We start from the raw sequence: 16796 nt of genomic DNA, 5'->3' as shown, positions 1-16796 counted from the left end.
GGGGACCGGGGCGGGCCGCGTTGGCCCGGCGGCGCGCTGCCCGCCCCGTCTGCGCAGCCCGCAGCCGGGGCACCTGGGGAGCTTGTCAGGACTGCGGGGAAGTGCTGGAAAGGGAGGTGGAGGGGTTTCCCGGCTGCTGGGTATTTTTCCCGCGTCCGCAGGTGCGAGGGGCTCATCCCCAGCCTGTCCCGAGAGCAATGGGACCTTGTAGGAAGATCTGCAGAAGTGGGACGCAGAGGCTGGGAGCTCTCCCTCTGCTTGGAGTGGCCAGCTCTTCTCTGCCCGCACTGTGGGGCATGTTCCCAGGCACAGGCTGCTCTCCTTCGTGTGCTCTGCCTTTCTGCTAGGCTTTCTGGAGCTGTTGGAGGGGATGGATGGTGGGGGCAAGCCCCGCCGCTCATAGCCAGCGACTGGGTTGCGGACAGGGCAGAGCGAGCAGTGCGCCCCATCGCCCGCATGCACGGGGCATGAAGCAGGCACCTGGAGAGGAATAGCTGCATGTTTAAAGCCAAGAGCTCAGCTGCTTCCTGSGAGCGTCCAGCAATATTTCAGGGCCAGAGGAAGAGCTTGGCCCAGCCAGGCCCCAGGACGGTGTGGCAATCATGTAAAATGGTTGGGACTTTTCCAGTGCAGGACAGATGTGCCTGAGCCGCCAGAGCCTGGCAAGAACCCAACCTGGGCCGGGCTCTGGGGCCAGCCTGCTCACCCTGCGTGTGGCAGGGCCTCCCCGGCCCCTTCTGGGACAGGCTCCYGCCAGACATTTGCCTGCATGGTCAGGATTGGGCGCAGGGAGCTTGGTCTGCTTTAACGTGGGGCTGCAAGTGGGTTTTTTGGAATGTTCTGGTTAAATAAAAGGGGTTACACAACGTGCCTGGAGGAACAGGGAGCTGGGGCCGTGGAGGCAAAAGGTCCTTTCTAGACATGCGTTTCTATGGCAGCAGCGAGCTTGCGTTGCAGGGTGCAGACACTTAATTCTCGGTTGCTGCATGATGAGCGCTGGAGGTAAGGCTGCGTCTGAAACCGAGGGGCCGAGCGGGCCGGCCGTTTCTGATGCTGGGAGCAGGGCGCTTTACGCAACACCCCAAAGCATTCACTTTMCATGCTGTGCACTTTGTTCAAAACAAATACACTGCAAGGTTGTCTGTTGCTCTTCTCACTATTGCCACTCTCACTTTTTTTGTCTTATTGGGGTGTACAATTGTATATCTCCTTTAAAACAGCCTCTGTTACTATAGGGCAAAATTTACAAGTTCTTTCCTTAGTCTTTCTCCACTACATGCACAGTTCTCTCCAGGACAGGGGAGTCGGGGTTAGGGCAAAGAGGAAATGGGAATTACAGCCGCAGTTCCTATAAACGTGTGCTCACTGGTATTGCTTGAACTCTGCCACGTGGGTGGTGCTTTTGGGATGTGATTTTTCAACTTTTGTGGTCTAGAGACAAGTTTCAGGCTTCACAGCTTCTTTTGGGCTGCCCTTCACTCTTCTCTTCATGCTTTAACATTGATAAACGCTGCACCCACAAGAACATGTGTTTTTGGTGTAGCTCTGTGGACCAGCTTGCGGTGTCCTGTTGAGCAATCCCCTGTCAGGAGCTGTTACTTCTGGCTTTGTACAAAACCCACAGCCAGCCTGCAAGTCCTGCCCAAAGAGCAGCTCCCCTCCCTTGGGAGACTGCATGTCTGAAATTGCCAACTTTTTATCTTCTGTTTTTTCTAAGCGAACAAAAAAGTGCACTGTAACGAGTAACACAGGAGGACTTCTAGCGTGCTGGGAGTCTGGAGAGCGCTATCAATCAGTCGTCAGCTGCCAGGTCTGCCAGCTGGCTGACGTCCCTAGTGTCTAATGATATCATAGATCAAAAATAGCTGCGGCAGAAGAGAAATGCAGAATTTGTAGCCCAGTTTTACACATCTTATTTTCACCAAATCCGTCGCTTTATTGCGAGGCTGTGCAAATGTCTCGAGTGCACACTTGCTCATGTGGAAAATAAGCCTCTAGCCTTTGTACCTGTTTGTTTGTCTCTACCTATCGTTAAGCGCTGGAGTATTTTGTCTCTAGGTCTGTGCCTGCGGGATGGGGGGCAGTGTAGGAAGTTCCCAGCTTTCCTGAACTAAGCCCTAAGCTCCCAGCTAAGATCGTAAGTGAAAATAAGCTCTGCGTGAGCATGGCTTGCTCTGCTGTGTGGCTCAGCGTGGCCAGCCGCAGCCCTGGCTCAGCGAGCAAGAGCGGGTGCTGCTGTCCAAATGGCGATGCCGCCTTCGACTGCCGGCAGAGAGCAAGCTCTCGCCGTGCTCCACGCCACGCAGGGGAGCAAAAGGAGGCAATAGCTGGGCAGAGCCTTCTTGTGCTGTGGTAAGACGCAGCAGGTGGCTGAGCAGGCTGTAGGGAGCCTGGGCATGGTGACAGCAAAGGTGGGTTTGGGGGAGCGGGGAACGTTGCCTGCAAAGCTGTGTCTGGTGCTGGCTGGTCTGTATGGGCCCGACTCTTGCCCAGATAGGAGCTGCCAGCCACTCAGCAAGGCGTTTCTGCAAAACCCTTTGCAACAGTAAATGAAGTGCCAATGCCTGAAAATGGTTCCTCGCTTATGATGCAAGTTTGGCCTCAGATTTTCAGAAAGGGGGAGAGGAGGGTTTTCTGGCTGCAGCCTGTGCCTTGGCTCCTCTTCTCTGAGAAGAGAGGATGGGGAAGCGTTTAACAYTTCCATCACGATGCCTGCACAGCTTCCCTTGTTCTTGGGTTTTGAGTCTTCACAAGGTAAAATGAGCTGCATTTCAACCTTGAAATAGGTCGCTGGGGAGGATCTATGGCACAGCTTGGGTCTGATCGTGGCACCCCGGCCACGCTGCTCCCGGCTGAATCAGGGGTCTCGGCAGTGCTGCCCCGGCGCATGGCTAAGGTGTCCGTGCGCGCTGCCTGAGCTGCCCTGGCCCTCCTGGAGAAAGCCAGGAGCTGGCAGGAGCATGAAGCCCTTCTCCCCAAGGGGCTGGGAGTCACGGCTGTGTTTTCTCCCCCAGAAGCAGGTACCTGCACCGTAGCCCTTGGCAGCCGCCTGCCTCTGCAACTTGCTCAGCACTGGGGGAGACGCGGCACCAGGTTTAGGGACCTGTTGCCTTAGCTGGGAAAGTCAGGAGCACGTTGGATATAGGTCGTCTCCACAGCAAACTGTGATATAACAGGGTGGGTCTGTGAATCTTCCACAGCTCAAACCCACAAACATGACCACACCTGGCTTCTTCCGTAAGCTGTACTGCATGGGTGTTGAGGGTGCCGATTTAATTAGTGGTTGACTGTTTACTTGGCCTCACTAGCACCCTGCATCCCCCAAACCCCACACTGATGGTGCAGGTGGAAAGGAAGGTCCTAATGGGGCTTCTGTGAGGTGGGAGAAAAAGAAAAAGCAGCGCCCACGGGAGGTGGTTCCCCCTTGCCGTGGAGATCGCATGCAAGATCAGCAAGAGCTTGCTCCCTGCAAGCCGGATGAGTAAGAACTGCGTGCCAAGTTCCCTTCCTCCATTTTGGGAAATCTCAGCCTTTTCTTCTACTTGGAAACATCCTCAGGTCTTGCACTGGGAGGTGTTGATCCATCAGCTTTGCCTTCTTCCCAGCAGCCAGCCCACAGGGTGCTGGGGCAGATCTGGAGCCCTCCTTGTAGCTCCCCTGGCTTTCCCTCTGCCCTGGGATAGAGAAGGCAAACCGCTGGGTCCAGCAGGCTCTCTAGCTTTTGTGAATGCAGGTCTCCACAGCTGCTGGCTTGTTTTGTAACTTGTTATTGTGGATCTGCAGAGTGAATCATGTTGCAGAGCCTCCCGTGGCAACAGCCACCGTTGGGAGGATGTACGTGATACACCCTTTCTCCAGCAGCTGCGTCCCAAAAGGATGGATGTGAGCACAGATCCCATCACAGGCGAACAAGTAGATGCTGAAAGAGAGCTCCAAGGCAGCAATGGGACCCTGTGGCTGAGAGCTTTCCGGGGAGATGGGGAATAATGAGGGGGAAATAAAGAGAAATTTAAAGATAGATATTTAGGGGAAATGACCACCCTTGCAGAAGGTTATGAGGCTGCCAACTTCTGCCTGAAGAGGAGCTCAGGAGCTGTGTTTAGCTTGTGTTAGCAGCAGCAGGAGATGTCCCACCATGGCAAGGTCTCTCCAGGTCCTGTCCGGCTGCAGCAGCTCGGTGTGTGGCTCTGTGGAGACTCGTGGCACAAGTAATGACATTTCTGTTTCCAGCCCCAGATGACACTTCCCTGCGGCTGCGCCGGGCAGAGGCGTACGTGACCCTGGGGCAGTATCCAGAGGCGCTGGAGGACCTGGATGCGGTGTGCAGGGCTGAGCCTGGAGATGGTAAGGTGAGCAGAGGGAGTGCTGCGGGGTGTGAGCACCCGCTGTCCATACTCCTTGCTCTGACAACAGGAGAATTTGGGGGAGAAGACTTGGAGAAAGAGGACCTCTGGGATGTCAGAGGCTGCCTGCAGCAAGGTGTGAGCGAGAGCAGCTGCCCTGCTGCTCTGTTCTCTGAACCCAGAAGGGATTTTTGCCCCCATTTTGAGCATGGCCAGGCTGGATGGTGCTGTGTGGTGGTAATGGATATATCCTCCAGCCACAGAGGAGACTTTCCCTTTGGATGTCACAAATCCTGGAGCTGTCAGACCTTCCCTGAACGTGAACATCTCCTGCCCCTAGTATTACAGTCCTACTTACAGCCAAAGCTTACCATATAGGAGGAATTTCCCCCTTTCAGCCCCAGAGGGTTTCTTCTAGCTGTCCTGGCATGGTTCAGAAAGCTCGCTTCTCTGTCCCTGTGCCAGGGAGGGAGGAGAAGGCAGAAGTCTGGGGAAATCTTAGCTCCAGAGAGGGATGTGGATATTTTACCTGTCTTCCAAAGGTCCTAATCCCAATCTTCTGTTAGCCACTGATTGCAGGGCCTGGCTCGTGGTTCACTGACGATCGTGAATTCACATAGTCATTGGATTCATCCTGCTCAGGAATACGCTGTCCAAATCCAGTAATGACGTGTTAAGTTGCAAATACAAGATGTAAATGCTCTGTCCCACTGATGGACCCATCCATCAGTAGAGGTCCGGAGCTGCCTGGTGTCTTCACTTGCACACACACACAGCGAGTGCACGTAGCTGTGCTGGTGATGGGAGGAGCAGCCTGGGATGGGTCGCAGAGCCCAGGGCTCTGGGGAAGTTTTGGCTGAGCTGCCCTCCAAAAAAAACAGGCGTGGGAGCTCGCTTGCTGATTTGAGCAACACTTTCTGGCAATGGTTTCTCAGCATTCAAAGGCAAAGCCCTTGACCCCTTCTCTAGGCCTCTGTAGGGTTTATTTACTTGGCTTTTGCAATTGTCGCATTTTGGGAAACTCCTGTTTTGTGCGGTATGTGGCTGTGCTGATTCCGGTTTCTCTCTGAGGTTGGATCTGGTAGGCAAAAAAGACAAGCCTGAGCATGGGAGCAGCAAACTGTCCGGATGCTTCAGCTTTGGCTGGGGGCAGGCAGGACGATGGAGGGAGGCTCCCTCCAGACTCGACGCTCACCCAGGAGCTGAAGGGCAGCGTTCTCAGCTGTCAGCAGGCCCAGTGGGCTACAAACAAGACCAGCCGTGTGGTGATGTGCCCATTTAATCAGAGAGCTGGGGAACAGCAACAGGAGCTCGCCTGAGGCAGGGAAGAAAGAGTAACCTCTTACCTTCCTTTTTGGTGAGATTTGCACCAGCCTTAACCCCAAACCAGGCCTTGGGTCTGCAAGGCCAAGCCTGGGGCTCTCTGTGCCACCATCCAGGTGCTTGCTGGGGCACGCGTTCCCCTCTCACTGGGTGCTTTGGCTGCATTCAGGGCAAGAGAGGCGAGGGCTGCTGGAGGGATGCTCAGGCCTGTGTTACTAGTCGGGATCCCCAGCTAAACTCCTGGGACCAGCTGGAGGAGCGCTGACACTGCTGCATTGCTTCCTGAGCTGTCTCTCTAGGCCGGGGTAGGAGGAAGCTGTGCTTTGGGTTGGATACTTCATCCRAGCCTCTGATTGAAAAAACATGTCTTCAGAGCTGCCAGTCTAGGCACCGTTCACCTCCCTTCTGGAACAAGGCTGCCTTTGATCCTCTGGACCAGCTGGCAGGCAGTCAGTCCTGATAGATTAAGAAAAAAAGTTGCCTCTGTGTCTTGTAGTCAGCACATGTCTTTTTGCTCTGCAGGGCTTCTTCAGGAAAGGGAAGGTGCTTCTGGAGATGGGGCGGAGAGCTGAAGCCCTGCTGGAGTTTGAACGCTGCCTTGCGCTGAGTGCCCCTTTCCCCGCCGCTCGGAGCGAGCTGGAGAAGGTGCGTGGGAAGGGCTCGTCCCGAGGCCGAGCTCCGCTCTGAGCTGTAGCGTGGTGTTCCCGTGCCCTCGCGCCGGCCTGTGAGATGCGCTTTGCCTCCGAAGGACTCGCGCCTGGCCCAGTCTTGCTGCTCTGGCTGGTTTCGGGAGCACAGAGAGCTGGCTCCCAGCGGCAGCTGGCRCTGGTGCCCCACACGAGTTCACCCGTGAAGAAAACTGCCCTCCCGTCTGCAAGTCTCTGGTTCTTGCAGGGGTTAGCTGGTGACGTGGGCAAGCAGCCAGGCAGGAGGGGGCCTCTAGGCAGTGTCGGTGGCAACCAGCACCAAAGCAGCCAGCCAGCAGCTGTCACTGGAGGCTTGGGGTCTTTTYTGCAGATGATTTTGGGCCAGCACCCAACCCAGTACTGAAATCACTGTCACCACCTCTGTCGATCTCCCTGGCACAGAGAKTTCATGCCGTGAGGGGACACTTGTCCTCCAGGAGGGAAAGGGCAGGGGATTGAGGAATGACCATGTGCCCCTGACCACTCGCTCCTTTCTGYTCCTTTTGGGTGGCAGAGAACATGAGTCCCAGCCCTTAAAACATGCCTTTTTATTCACTGCCTCATGCCACTGTCTTCCTTAGTCTGGCTCAGGCATTGGTTTGACAGAGGGCTCAGCTAGTGTTGAAACGAGAAGCCCATACTGTGCCCGTGCGAGGCTGCAGAGAGCAAGAGGCTTGGTTTTAGGGCTCGTGAGGGATGGAGCGTGGCAGGCTGCGCATCTTCCCGATCCCTTCTCCGAGGCATCACATCTGAGCCGTGTCCTCTCCTTGCAGATCCTCGCGTGGGATGACTCTCCTCGGCCAAGCCCGGCTGCAGAGCTCCCAGCTGCTGCATGCCGGAGCTCATCCAGCCCCCAAGCCAGGGAAGAAGGATCGAGCGCTGGGCTCACATCCTCCCCTGCACAAGAGCATGCTCAGGTGAGAAAGCCTGCGATGATCTGAGACAGTGATGGGACCTACTGGTAAGATTTCAGACTCCCATTGTGTTTGAAACATAAGTCACATTACATTCAGCAGGAGAGTAGAAAATGTTGGTGTTAATAGTGTTTTTTCATTAGAAATGTGCATTTGAGGACAGTTCAGACCACTAGGAGCTATTAAGGAAAGATCACCTTCTACTCTTTACCTTCTAAGGAGAAATTTGGCATGTTTAGAGGGAGGGGAAAATTGGAGAAATTGGGTTAAATATACCCAAGTACCAGGTGGTACATTTGGATAGGGTAAACCCCTGTTTAAACTGCAAGATCAGCTATCCCATGAGTGCATGCTGTAGGCAGTAAAAATTGCCCAAATCTCTCTCCCGCAGACTGTTGCTTTTCAAGTGTTTTCCCCTGCGCCCCACTTCTGGGGTGGTTTGTGTTTCACCCTAAAAAAAGGTAAAATTGTGGCTCCCGGATGCCATTGCAGGGGTGAGCAAAGGATGTCTTTCAAGACCTCRCTTTCCTAGAGTCCAGCAGATCCAACAGGTTAATATATAATAGCACACAGAAAAACCTYCTGGTCCCATAGGGCTTGGTCGGGTGGATGGGGCTGGGTGAAGTGCAGAGGGAGCGGGGACATCAGGTTTGATTTTTCTTTGCTGTGTCCAGGATCAGGAGGGAGCAACAGAGAACAGCAGAGGGGAAGCTGTGCCTGGGGGTGGCCAGATGATGCCCACCCTTTCCCCACCGGGGAAACAGCAAGACTCGGACTCTTTGACAGAGAGCCAGGAAGGGCAGTTGTCGGGTGAGTGCCATCAGAGGTACGAAAAYCTCATCTAATGCAAGATGCCTGTTTGAAATACATTTTGGTGCTGAAATCTCAGTGTTTGCAACATGTGCCAGACCAGTGAGTGGAGATCCCAGGGATGCGCGACGGGGCAGCTCCAGCCATCGCGCTTACTGCACACAGATGTGAAGGGATCCGATATCCCTTTATTGAGCTGGTGGAAGTATACCAAACCTTTGAGTCTGGTTTGAAAAATKCTAGCTAAAACCAGATATCATTTGTTCCCTTTGCTACGTGGAGTCACAGGGAGACTTCCTTTGAATTGCTGTGCCCAAAGCCTGCGGGGGCTCAGTGGCCGAGCAGAGATGCAAACAGTCGCTTCACTGGTGTGCCTTGTCCCCTAGGCTGCCCTGCCGGCTTAGCGTGTCCTGGTGGGATGAACGGGGTGAAATCCTACAGCCTGTGTGAGGCAGGAGATCAGTCCATGTCATGGTTCCTGCTTGTCTCAACACTGAGGAAAGCCTCAGCATGTTTCCTAGCGGATGTTACTTTTTCCCCTCTTTTTTTCTCCCACCAGACAGTGAAGAGGAAACAGCAGCAGCAGCAGGAGACCAGCTGTACCTGGGGGACCTGCTGAGCATATCTGACCTGGAGTGTTCCCTTTGCATACGGTGAGTTTTCCAGCCAGCGAGCTTTCAGGATGTAGAATAGGCACCTGCCAGAGTTTGTTTCCTAGTCTGGAGCTTTCTTCACACCCTAGTAGCAAACTCGGTCCCCAGTGCTGCAGAAACACAGGTTAAAGGATAAGAGAAGTGAGGAAGAAGGTACAGAGGCGGGCTTTCCCCTGTAAAGCTCGGAAGAGCTTAGATCACTCTCTCGGACCCAACATGTCACGAGCGATACCGATGTAGACATCGGTGAAGAGGTGGGGATATTCAGTGGCRTCAAAGATCTTAAGTGGTGATTGCCCTTTGTAGCTGCAGCCCAGAACAGGAAGGTTTTGCCTCAGGGAAATGCCATCTAACACAGCCATTGCGAACCCAGAGAGGGGAATCGGAGGAGCTCTGTGCACACAGGAGGTGGGAGAGGAGACCGGGGTAGAGCATGTGTCCGTCTGCCAGGCCAGGAGAGGGCTGGGTGCCTGTGAGTGAGCACATGCTGCCGAAGGGCACGTTGAAATCAGGTGGTTATTTCCGGCGTGTCCCAGGACCTTGGGCAGTTGTGCAAATACACTCTTGCCAGAGGGCTGGGCGTTTCACTGCCGTACGTGCAGGATGGTCAAGGTCTCCTGTGCAGCAGTGTCTTCCGGGTCTGGGCATGGCATGGGGGAATGACTGCCTGTGAGTGAACTGCAGAGCAGGGGCCAGACCAAAGTCACATCTGGTCTGAATTAGGTGAATTTAGATCTCTTRTTCCATCTGAGAGTAGGGAAATGTTATGCTCAGGAGGAATCGGGATTCAGTAGGCAAATGAAGAGGGAAGTAACAATTTKTGCCTCCAGTAGGTGACTTTCACTGGTCTCTTAACATCTCCTCCAAGCAGAGCTTTCCCGAGTCCTTCATTTCATTTCTGATCCTGGAGCCATCTGTGAGCAACCTGAGTGACTTGCAGTCCACTCTGCTCTTGGAGCTAGGGGAGAAGGAAGCACTTGATGTGGCTTACAGCAYTGTGCAAGTCCAACAGTCTGATCCCAGACTTCTGATTAAAAGAATAAACCAGTTAGGAACCTTTTAATTAACAGGAGCTATAAGCAAAGCCTAGCTGATGCAGCTTTAGTGAAGGCAAGTTTCGTAGCTGTGTATTGCTTGAGCATGGAAAACATGGCATGAAATAGCTTTCAGTGGTGTCTTACCATGCAGCACTGTTGTCTTTAGTGAAGAAGATTGGTTAAAGTCAACATATTTCCCTTGAAATGGTAGCAGGAGACATGGGAAATGCCTCATTGCTTCAAGAAGCAAAATCCCACAGGACTGTAAGTTTGAGACCTGTTTTCCTCTTGCTCTCAGCAGGGCATTTCAAAAGAGAAGGAGCAGGTAACTAGACTAGGGATAGCCTGAAGCTGCACCCACAGCTTTGCCTGCCCTAGTCTGCTGAAGTCCTGCAGGGCCAACCTCAGCCTCTGCCRAGCAAATATGCCTGACTGCTTTGCGGGAGCACTACGCAAAGGGGCCCAGACCAGCCTGGGGTTTCCAAACCAGCGTGCTGGGCCAGATCTGGGGGGAGTGATAGCTTCAAGAGTACCCAGCGCTTTTAACAGAGGCTATGCTGGGTGTCTGTCTCCTGGTCTCGTGGTCCTCCCTTGCAGGAGCCCAGATTGGTGCAACATGTGCTCCTTCTCCCCCCATCTGGCTCTCTTCAATCTGTTGATTTTGGTTGCTTTGCAGGATGTTCTTCGAGCCGGTGACGACGCCATGTGGGCATACCTTCTGCAAGGAGTGCCTCGAACGCTGCCTGGACCACAGGCCCAACTGCCCCCTCTGCAAACAGAGCCTGAGAGAGGTGAGGGCACGTGGTCCGTTGGGATGGAGCCCGAGGGAGAGCTGGGGTGTGCTGGCTCCGGCTGCGGTCAGTGTGCTGGGGCTGGAGTGGGAAGCTGTGATGCTTGCTTGCAAACAGCTATCTGGTGGAGGGGTATCAGCTTCATTCACATGGGAAGGACCACACAGTTTGTAATTAAGACTGAGGGATTCATTTCCACAGGAYGTCACGGTGATTTAGTGAGATTGTAAACAGGACTGAGAGTTAAAGAGAGAAAGAAGTTAATGCTGCTAGCCTTTAAAAATGGAAATGGATGGAAAACCTCCTAGCCTGGAGATTTGGTTTAATCTTTAATGAGAACAGATTCAGACGAGACCATCAGGGAAATTAGGTTGTCATACAAGGACTGCATCTCTGTCAGAGCCAGGACATTGCGTTAGATGGACCCTAAGTCTGAACCAGATCAGTTCCCTGTGCCTGGAGGTCTTGGTGGATCTGACCTCTAGCCCTGCTAGATGGCTGGAGAGTGTCACATCAGTCGCTTTTATCYGTGACATTTTGATCTAAAGTTACTCTCAGCTCCTCTAAAAGTGAGCATGACTGGGAGCCTGGGAAGGCCTCAGCAGCTCCCCTCCCACTCTTACACAACCTTTTTCTGGGTTTCATTTCTTTCAGTACCTAAAGGCTGGAAGTTACAACCCCACTGTGCTGCTGCAGGAGATCATGCTGGCCACCTTCCCCTCCCAACTGGCTGAGCGGAGAGAGATGCACCAGGCCGAGATGGCAGAGCTCTCCAAGTAAGCAGGAAACCTTCTCTGGTGCATGTGTGCACACAGAGAGGCAGGGAGGGGGCTGCCCGCACCATGTAGCRTTGCTCTGGCCTGGGTCTGCTCGAGCTGCATCTGTCCTGCCTCCAGGACTGTGGCACAGCACTGCTGGGAGGGTCCAGATGTGCCTGGGGGGCATGTGGGAATGAGGGAGCTGTTCTGTGGGCAGAGCCTGTCCTCGGGCTCTTGGTGAGCCAAACGGAGGCTTTAGTGTTGGTCTGAGCCAGAGTATCCCTTCCTGGAGCAAAGTACCTGCAGATCTGCTTCAGGAGGGTGGCCAGGGTCCAAGCTGGGGCTCAGTGGGATTTGTTTCTGAAAGTCTCAGAGGTCTCAAGTCCTTCCTCTTCTCCTTCAGTCTGACCAAGAACATCCCCATCTTTGTATGCACGATGTCCTTCCCGGGCATCTCGTGCCCTCTGCACGTCTTTGAGCCCCGCTACCGCCTCATGATACGGCGGTGCCAGGAGACCGGTACAAGGAGGTTCGGCATGTGCATCTACGAGAATGGAAAAAGGTGAGCCCCAGGGCAAGGCATCTCCCTCCTGCCCTTCCCACGCACTACTGGTTTGCCCCTCTCTGTGTCAGTCCCGGCATCTTTGCCCTCCAGGAGCACGCAGAAAGCTGCATAGTTGGTGTTGTCTCAGAGGTACTGATGTAGAGAGAGAAGGGAAGATAGCCCAGTGCTACACTGGACCGTGGAGCAGGCGTTGAGCTTGCAGCTCTGTGCGGGGCTCCTGATAACTCGGCCAGTGGTCACCCACCTCGCTTGGTGCATTTTTAGAGGTGCTAAGTCACTCCACCCCCTTCAGAAGGACTCCAGCTCAGAGGAGGAGTTAGCTGGAAGTCTCTCAAATCCTGAGTAGTATGGAGAGGAGGAACAGGGCACAATTTCATATCCCGCTGCACCCCCGCAGATAAAATCAACAGGGAGGTGGTGTTTTTCCCACACAGTACGAAGTGAAACTGGAGCTCACTGCCTCCTGATGTCCTACAGGCCAGACAATAAACGGGGCCAAAAGTGGACGGGGCAGAGCCATCAGTGACTTAAATATGATGGTCTAGCAGCAACTTGGGAAGTCTCTGACCTGCATGATTGTCTAGCTGTGTCTGCCAGCTTCTGTCAGTGATCACTTTAAAGTTGTCTTATATCTTATACTCTGCCCTTAACAAGCTGCAACTGGTCATTATGAGAAAACAGGACACTGAGCTAAATGGGCTTCTGTTCAGTGCCGTGTAGCAATATTTGCATTTGTAGTGACACCTCCAGGTCTCAGGTGGGCTGAATCTCTAGGCTGCTAACCCAAGTACTCTGAATACRTATCTTTACATGGGCAAATCTTCCCTGTGATCTAGTCCTCCTCTAGTGAAATGAGATTGATAGCATTTTCTGGCCTCTGGGCTTTGGGAAGATGCCTCAGCAAGAGGTGGTTTGTTCAGGACCTCTGGATGTCAGGGCAGAATGAAGATCTGAGTCACTTCGGTGTAAGGCAAATCCAAGGGAGTTGTGTGCATGTGCAGGCAGTGTGCTCTCTATTCCCTACCCTCTTAGCAGYGAGTGGTAACTCAGAGTTGTTCTCTGAATCTGCACCCTCCCAGCCCCCTTGTTGCTGGGGCTTCTCCTTTGTGGAGGTGGTGTAATCGGGAAAAGCAGCTCTCCCAGCACTGGCACCCCTGTTCATGCCTTCTTTTMTCTCCCTTGCTCACCCCAGTTTTGCTGACTATGGCTGCATGCTGGAGATTCAGCAGATTGAGTTTCTGGCAGATGGAAGATCCCTGGTGGACACGATAGGGAGGCAGCGGTTCCGGGTGCTGAGACGAGGACACAGGGATGGCTACAACACTGCCGATATTGAGTATCTGGAGGACAAGAAGGTGAGGGCAGGACCAAGGCCTAAGTCCCCATTGCAGGGGGACAAAGCCAGAGGAGGCAAGTCTGCCTCATGGGAACACCCTTGGTGGGCATGTTTTTGGGGCACAGGGTGGCCGTCCATCTCTGCTGATGGCATCCTTCAATACCAAATCACAGCTAAACCCAAGCATGGACTCCAGTCACGTTAACTTTGCTGGCCTCCTTGCACCGGAGTTAAATGCAAAGCTGGATGTGGAGTGCAGGCCACCTAGACTGCAAAAAMCTGGGAGCTCCTGGTTATGGATAGTGAAGTCAGGTTATGGTGTGTGAATCCTCCCCTTGCTCCGTGCTGTGGCTAGCTCAGGCTCAGCAAACACTCTAGAGAGCAGACAAGATGCTGAAGCTGGGTGCGATGGGAATAAGTTTGCTCTTTGCCCCATGGCCTCTCCTCTGTCAGGTGTGAGCTGCCGTCTTCCTCCTCCCCACGCACCCCCCTTTCTGCTTTCCTTTCCTCCACGCAGGTGGCCGGGGAGGAGCTGGAGGAACTACAGTGCCTTCACGAGAGCACCTACCATTTGGCTCAGAGGTTTTGTGAGCACGGAGATGTTGCCTCCAGACACATTTTGATGCAGCATGGACCCCTGCCRGAGAAGGAGGAGGACATCCAGGTAACACCTGAAGGAAGGGATGCCCTAAACAGGGAGGGTGCTTAGGGAACCTTTGAATCAGAGCTGTTCCTGCACTGACCACCATGTCTTCAGAGGCATTTAGGAACCTAATGGCAGAAGCTGTCACAGGAAGGAGCTTGGAGGATCTGGAAGCACTTTGCTAAGCTAGCAGAGCAAGCTCCTATGCAGCCTCATTGTAGGTGTGCTTTCCAGTGTACTGATTGCTCCCATCCCTCCTCTTCCTCGGCTTCCTGTGTCAGTGGAAATCTTGTGCCTGTGGGATGCAAGGCAGCAGGTGGGGCAGCATGAGGAGATGCAGAGGGGCTGAGCTGCCCAGGACTGCAAGTGTGTGTATGTGCACATGTGCACGCGTGTGTGAGAGCCAGATGGGCCAAACCAGGAGGGTGTCGGGACTGGAGAGCAGGAGAGACTGCTGCAAGGGGAGGCTTGCCTTGCCTTGMATGCGGCTGGGAAGAAAGGACATGGGATGCTTTTTGGCTTCATGTTTGAGATCTCCCCACACATGCATCCCAGTGGGAGAGGAAAGCAAAGCTGTGTGTGTGCCAGGAGCCCGGTGCTTCCCCAGGAGAGGCTGCTCAAGCTCTGCCGGGTGGTGGGGCCAAGCTCGCCGTGCCAGCGCTGAGGCTTCTCTCCGTGCCTGGGCGCGCTCGCGCTGGCCTGGCAGTGCTCCAGCTGCGGGTCCGGCTCAGCGCCACAGCGCGTGCTGCCCAGGAGTGTGTGCTTCCCTGCAAGGCTCTTGCTGGGTCCCAAAAGCCCTGGAGGTGAAAGATGAGAAAAAACAGTCCCTGTTTTTTACTTTTTACTGTTTACTGCACTTCTTACTCAGAGGTATTTTAGGACTTGTTTGTTAAAACAGTTTAACGTTTCTCTGTGTTTTTTAAACTGTTCTTGGAAACCAAGCACTGAGTTTTATAAGCTTTCCCTGAGTTCTTTTGTCAAACTAGAAACTGAACTGCCTGGATTTGAAAACACTTGGGGGTGATGGTGGGGGGGAAACCCAGACAACCAACCAACCTCACAACTCAGTGAGTCTGTGGTCTCCTTTCTTCTCATCTTCTCATTGGAGAAAGAGCCGTGGCTGGCCTGAGAAGAGATGCTAAAGAAGACAGAATCCAATTTACTTAGTAGCTTGCTTTGACAAATTCAAATTTGGAATGTCATTTATTTTGAAGAACATGTTTCCTGCCCGGACCATTGCAGATATGCTCCTTCTGCATGCGCCTGGCCTGTCCCCCGGTTAGAGCTGTCCTGGCAGCAGTCATGCCAATGCCGTGCTCAGAACTACAAAATGACTCTGCMTCACGCATCTGAATAGAATATTTCCCTCTTAAACTGGCTCACATTTTGAAGGAGCATTTTCCAAAAGCCTTGCCCAGCTCTTGTGCCTGTCTGGCCTGTACTTTCTTGCCCTTGTTAGAGCAGTTGAGTAACGCTGAAGCAAACGCCCAGAAAGACAAGCTCCCTGGGGGAGGCTCCCCTTGCCTCCGGTGCCGGCTAGAGCCCGAGTCCCGTCGCAGGGCCGGGGCTGGCGGGGGGGTGCGAGTGCTGCCACGTCGAGGTGCCGGTAGGGCTGTGCAGCCTGGGCTGAGAGGAGAGTTTGGCCCGTGCTTAGCAAAGCAATTGTCTTGAGACAAGCAAAGGCGCAAGATATTTCTCTGTCTCTTTAGTATAGACTCTTTCCTGGTTACAGCAGTGTCTGGAGACTCCCTGGGGTATGTTTGTCTGGAAATTGAATTCCTTTATCCAGCAGTCTYGAGCCTGGACAGACAAAAGGGCTGTTCAGATGAATACCTTAGCAAAGCTGGCACTGCTGCAGCAGCCGCCTTACTGACAAGAGTGCATTTTTCCTATTGGACATGCCGCCCAAAGACTGTGTATTTGTCTGCCTTGCTGTTGCCTGACGTGGGCGTTTCTCTCTCCTCTCTCTCCCTGCTAGGCTTCTGCTGATGGACCAGGCTGGTGCTGGTGGCTCATCTCCATCCTGCCCCTCGACCCGTCCTACCAGCTGACGCTCTTCTCCACCACGTCTCTGCGGGCCCGCCTGGCCCAGCTGCAGYGCATCCTCACGGCGCTGCTGCACGCCCACCCCGGCGGGCCCCCACCGCCCCTGCAGGGCCCCCGTGGCCAGGTCTGAGGAGCCTGCTGGGCACCCGGTGCCATCTGCGCCAGGGAGAGCTCCACCCAGCTGGTTTCCTTATGCGTTTCTTCATGGTTTTAGCACGCTGGATTCCCCCAAAGCAACCTCAGCAACAAGCTGGGCACCTGCCTCGCTAGGAGTGCGGAGGCAGCCAGCAGCGATACCGTGCTGTCCACATAAGCTGCTTCGGTGCCATGGGCAAGCTGCGCCACCGGCAGGGAAGGCGAGTCCCACAGCGGGGACCAGGCCAGAGAACTGGGTTGTGTCCCGGGAACCAAAATCTCTTGCTGAGCTGCTTTGGCGCCAAGGAGGTCTCTCCATAGGGCGCAGGAATGAGCACCAGGATGCCCTTGGGTTGGGCTCTTCCTCTTTGAAGAGCAACATAGCTTTTTAGTAAAAGGGCCTGCCCTGCACAGCAGGGGAGGGGGCATTTAGATGCTTGGGAGAGGCTATGCTGGGATGCGGAGAGGTCCGTACGGCTTTTCCAGACCTTGGGAGCTGAAGGTTCAGCCTCCATTTACGAGTCTGACTCGATCATCCTTCAAACCAGAAGAAAGGGTAAATTAAACAATCTGAATCTCACAGTTCTGCTTCTGATGGTCTCCTTGGCCACACGGCAAAAAGACGTGGCTCTCCAAGCACATCTCTCTCTGCATGTCCCTTCCTCTGGGTCCGCTCAGCTCCCTGCCTGCCTTCGCCATGCTGGACTTGCTGCGAGCATCCCTGGTACGGAGCTGTGCGGGGATGCTGCGGCTGCC

The 16796-nt window shown here is 54.1% G+C and overlaps 1 protein-coding gene across 1 annotated transcript; it reads left to right on the top strand.

Annotated features, from left to right (window-relative positions):
• The first annotated feature begins 4211 nt into the window (after positions 1-4211).
• LOC112966470 (LON peptidase N-terminal domain and RING finger protein 1-like) lies at positions 4212-16582 on the top strand. The gene is made up of 11 exons (XM_026066614.1): positions 4212-4349; positions 6189-6311; positions 7126-7269; positions 7941-8076; positions 8636-8729; positions 10443-10557; positions 11212-11333; positions 11719-11877; positions 13073-13235; positions 13734-13880; positions 15838-16582. The coding sequence occupies exons 1-11, from the start codon at positions 4212-4214 to the stop codon at positions 16033-16035; spliced, it is 1539 nt and encodes a 512-aa protein (XP_025922399.1). The 3' UTR covers positions 16036-16582.
• Positions 16583-16796: the final 214 nt, after the last annotated feature.

Source organism: Apteryx rowi, unplaced genomic scaffold (assembly GCF_003343035.1).
Source record: "Apteryx rowi isolate R43461 unplaced genomic scaffold, aptRow1 scaffold_245, whole genome shotgun sequence".
In the NCBI taxonomy this organism is placed as follows: domain Eukaryota; kingdom Metazoa; phylum Chordata; class Aves; order Apterygiformes; family Apterygidae; genus Apteryx; species Apteryx rowi.
This window is presented reverse-complemented; position numbering and strand designations above follow the sequence as displayed.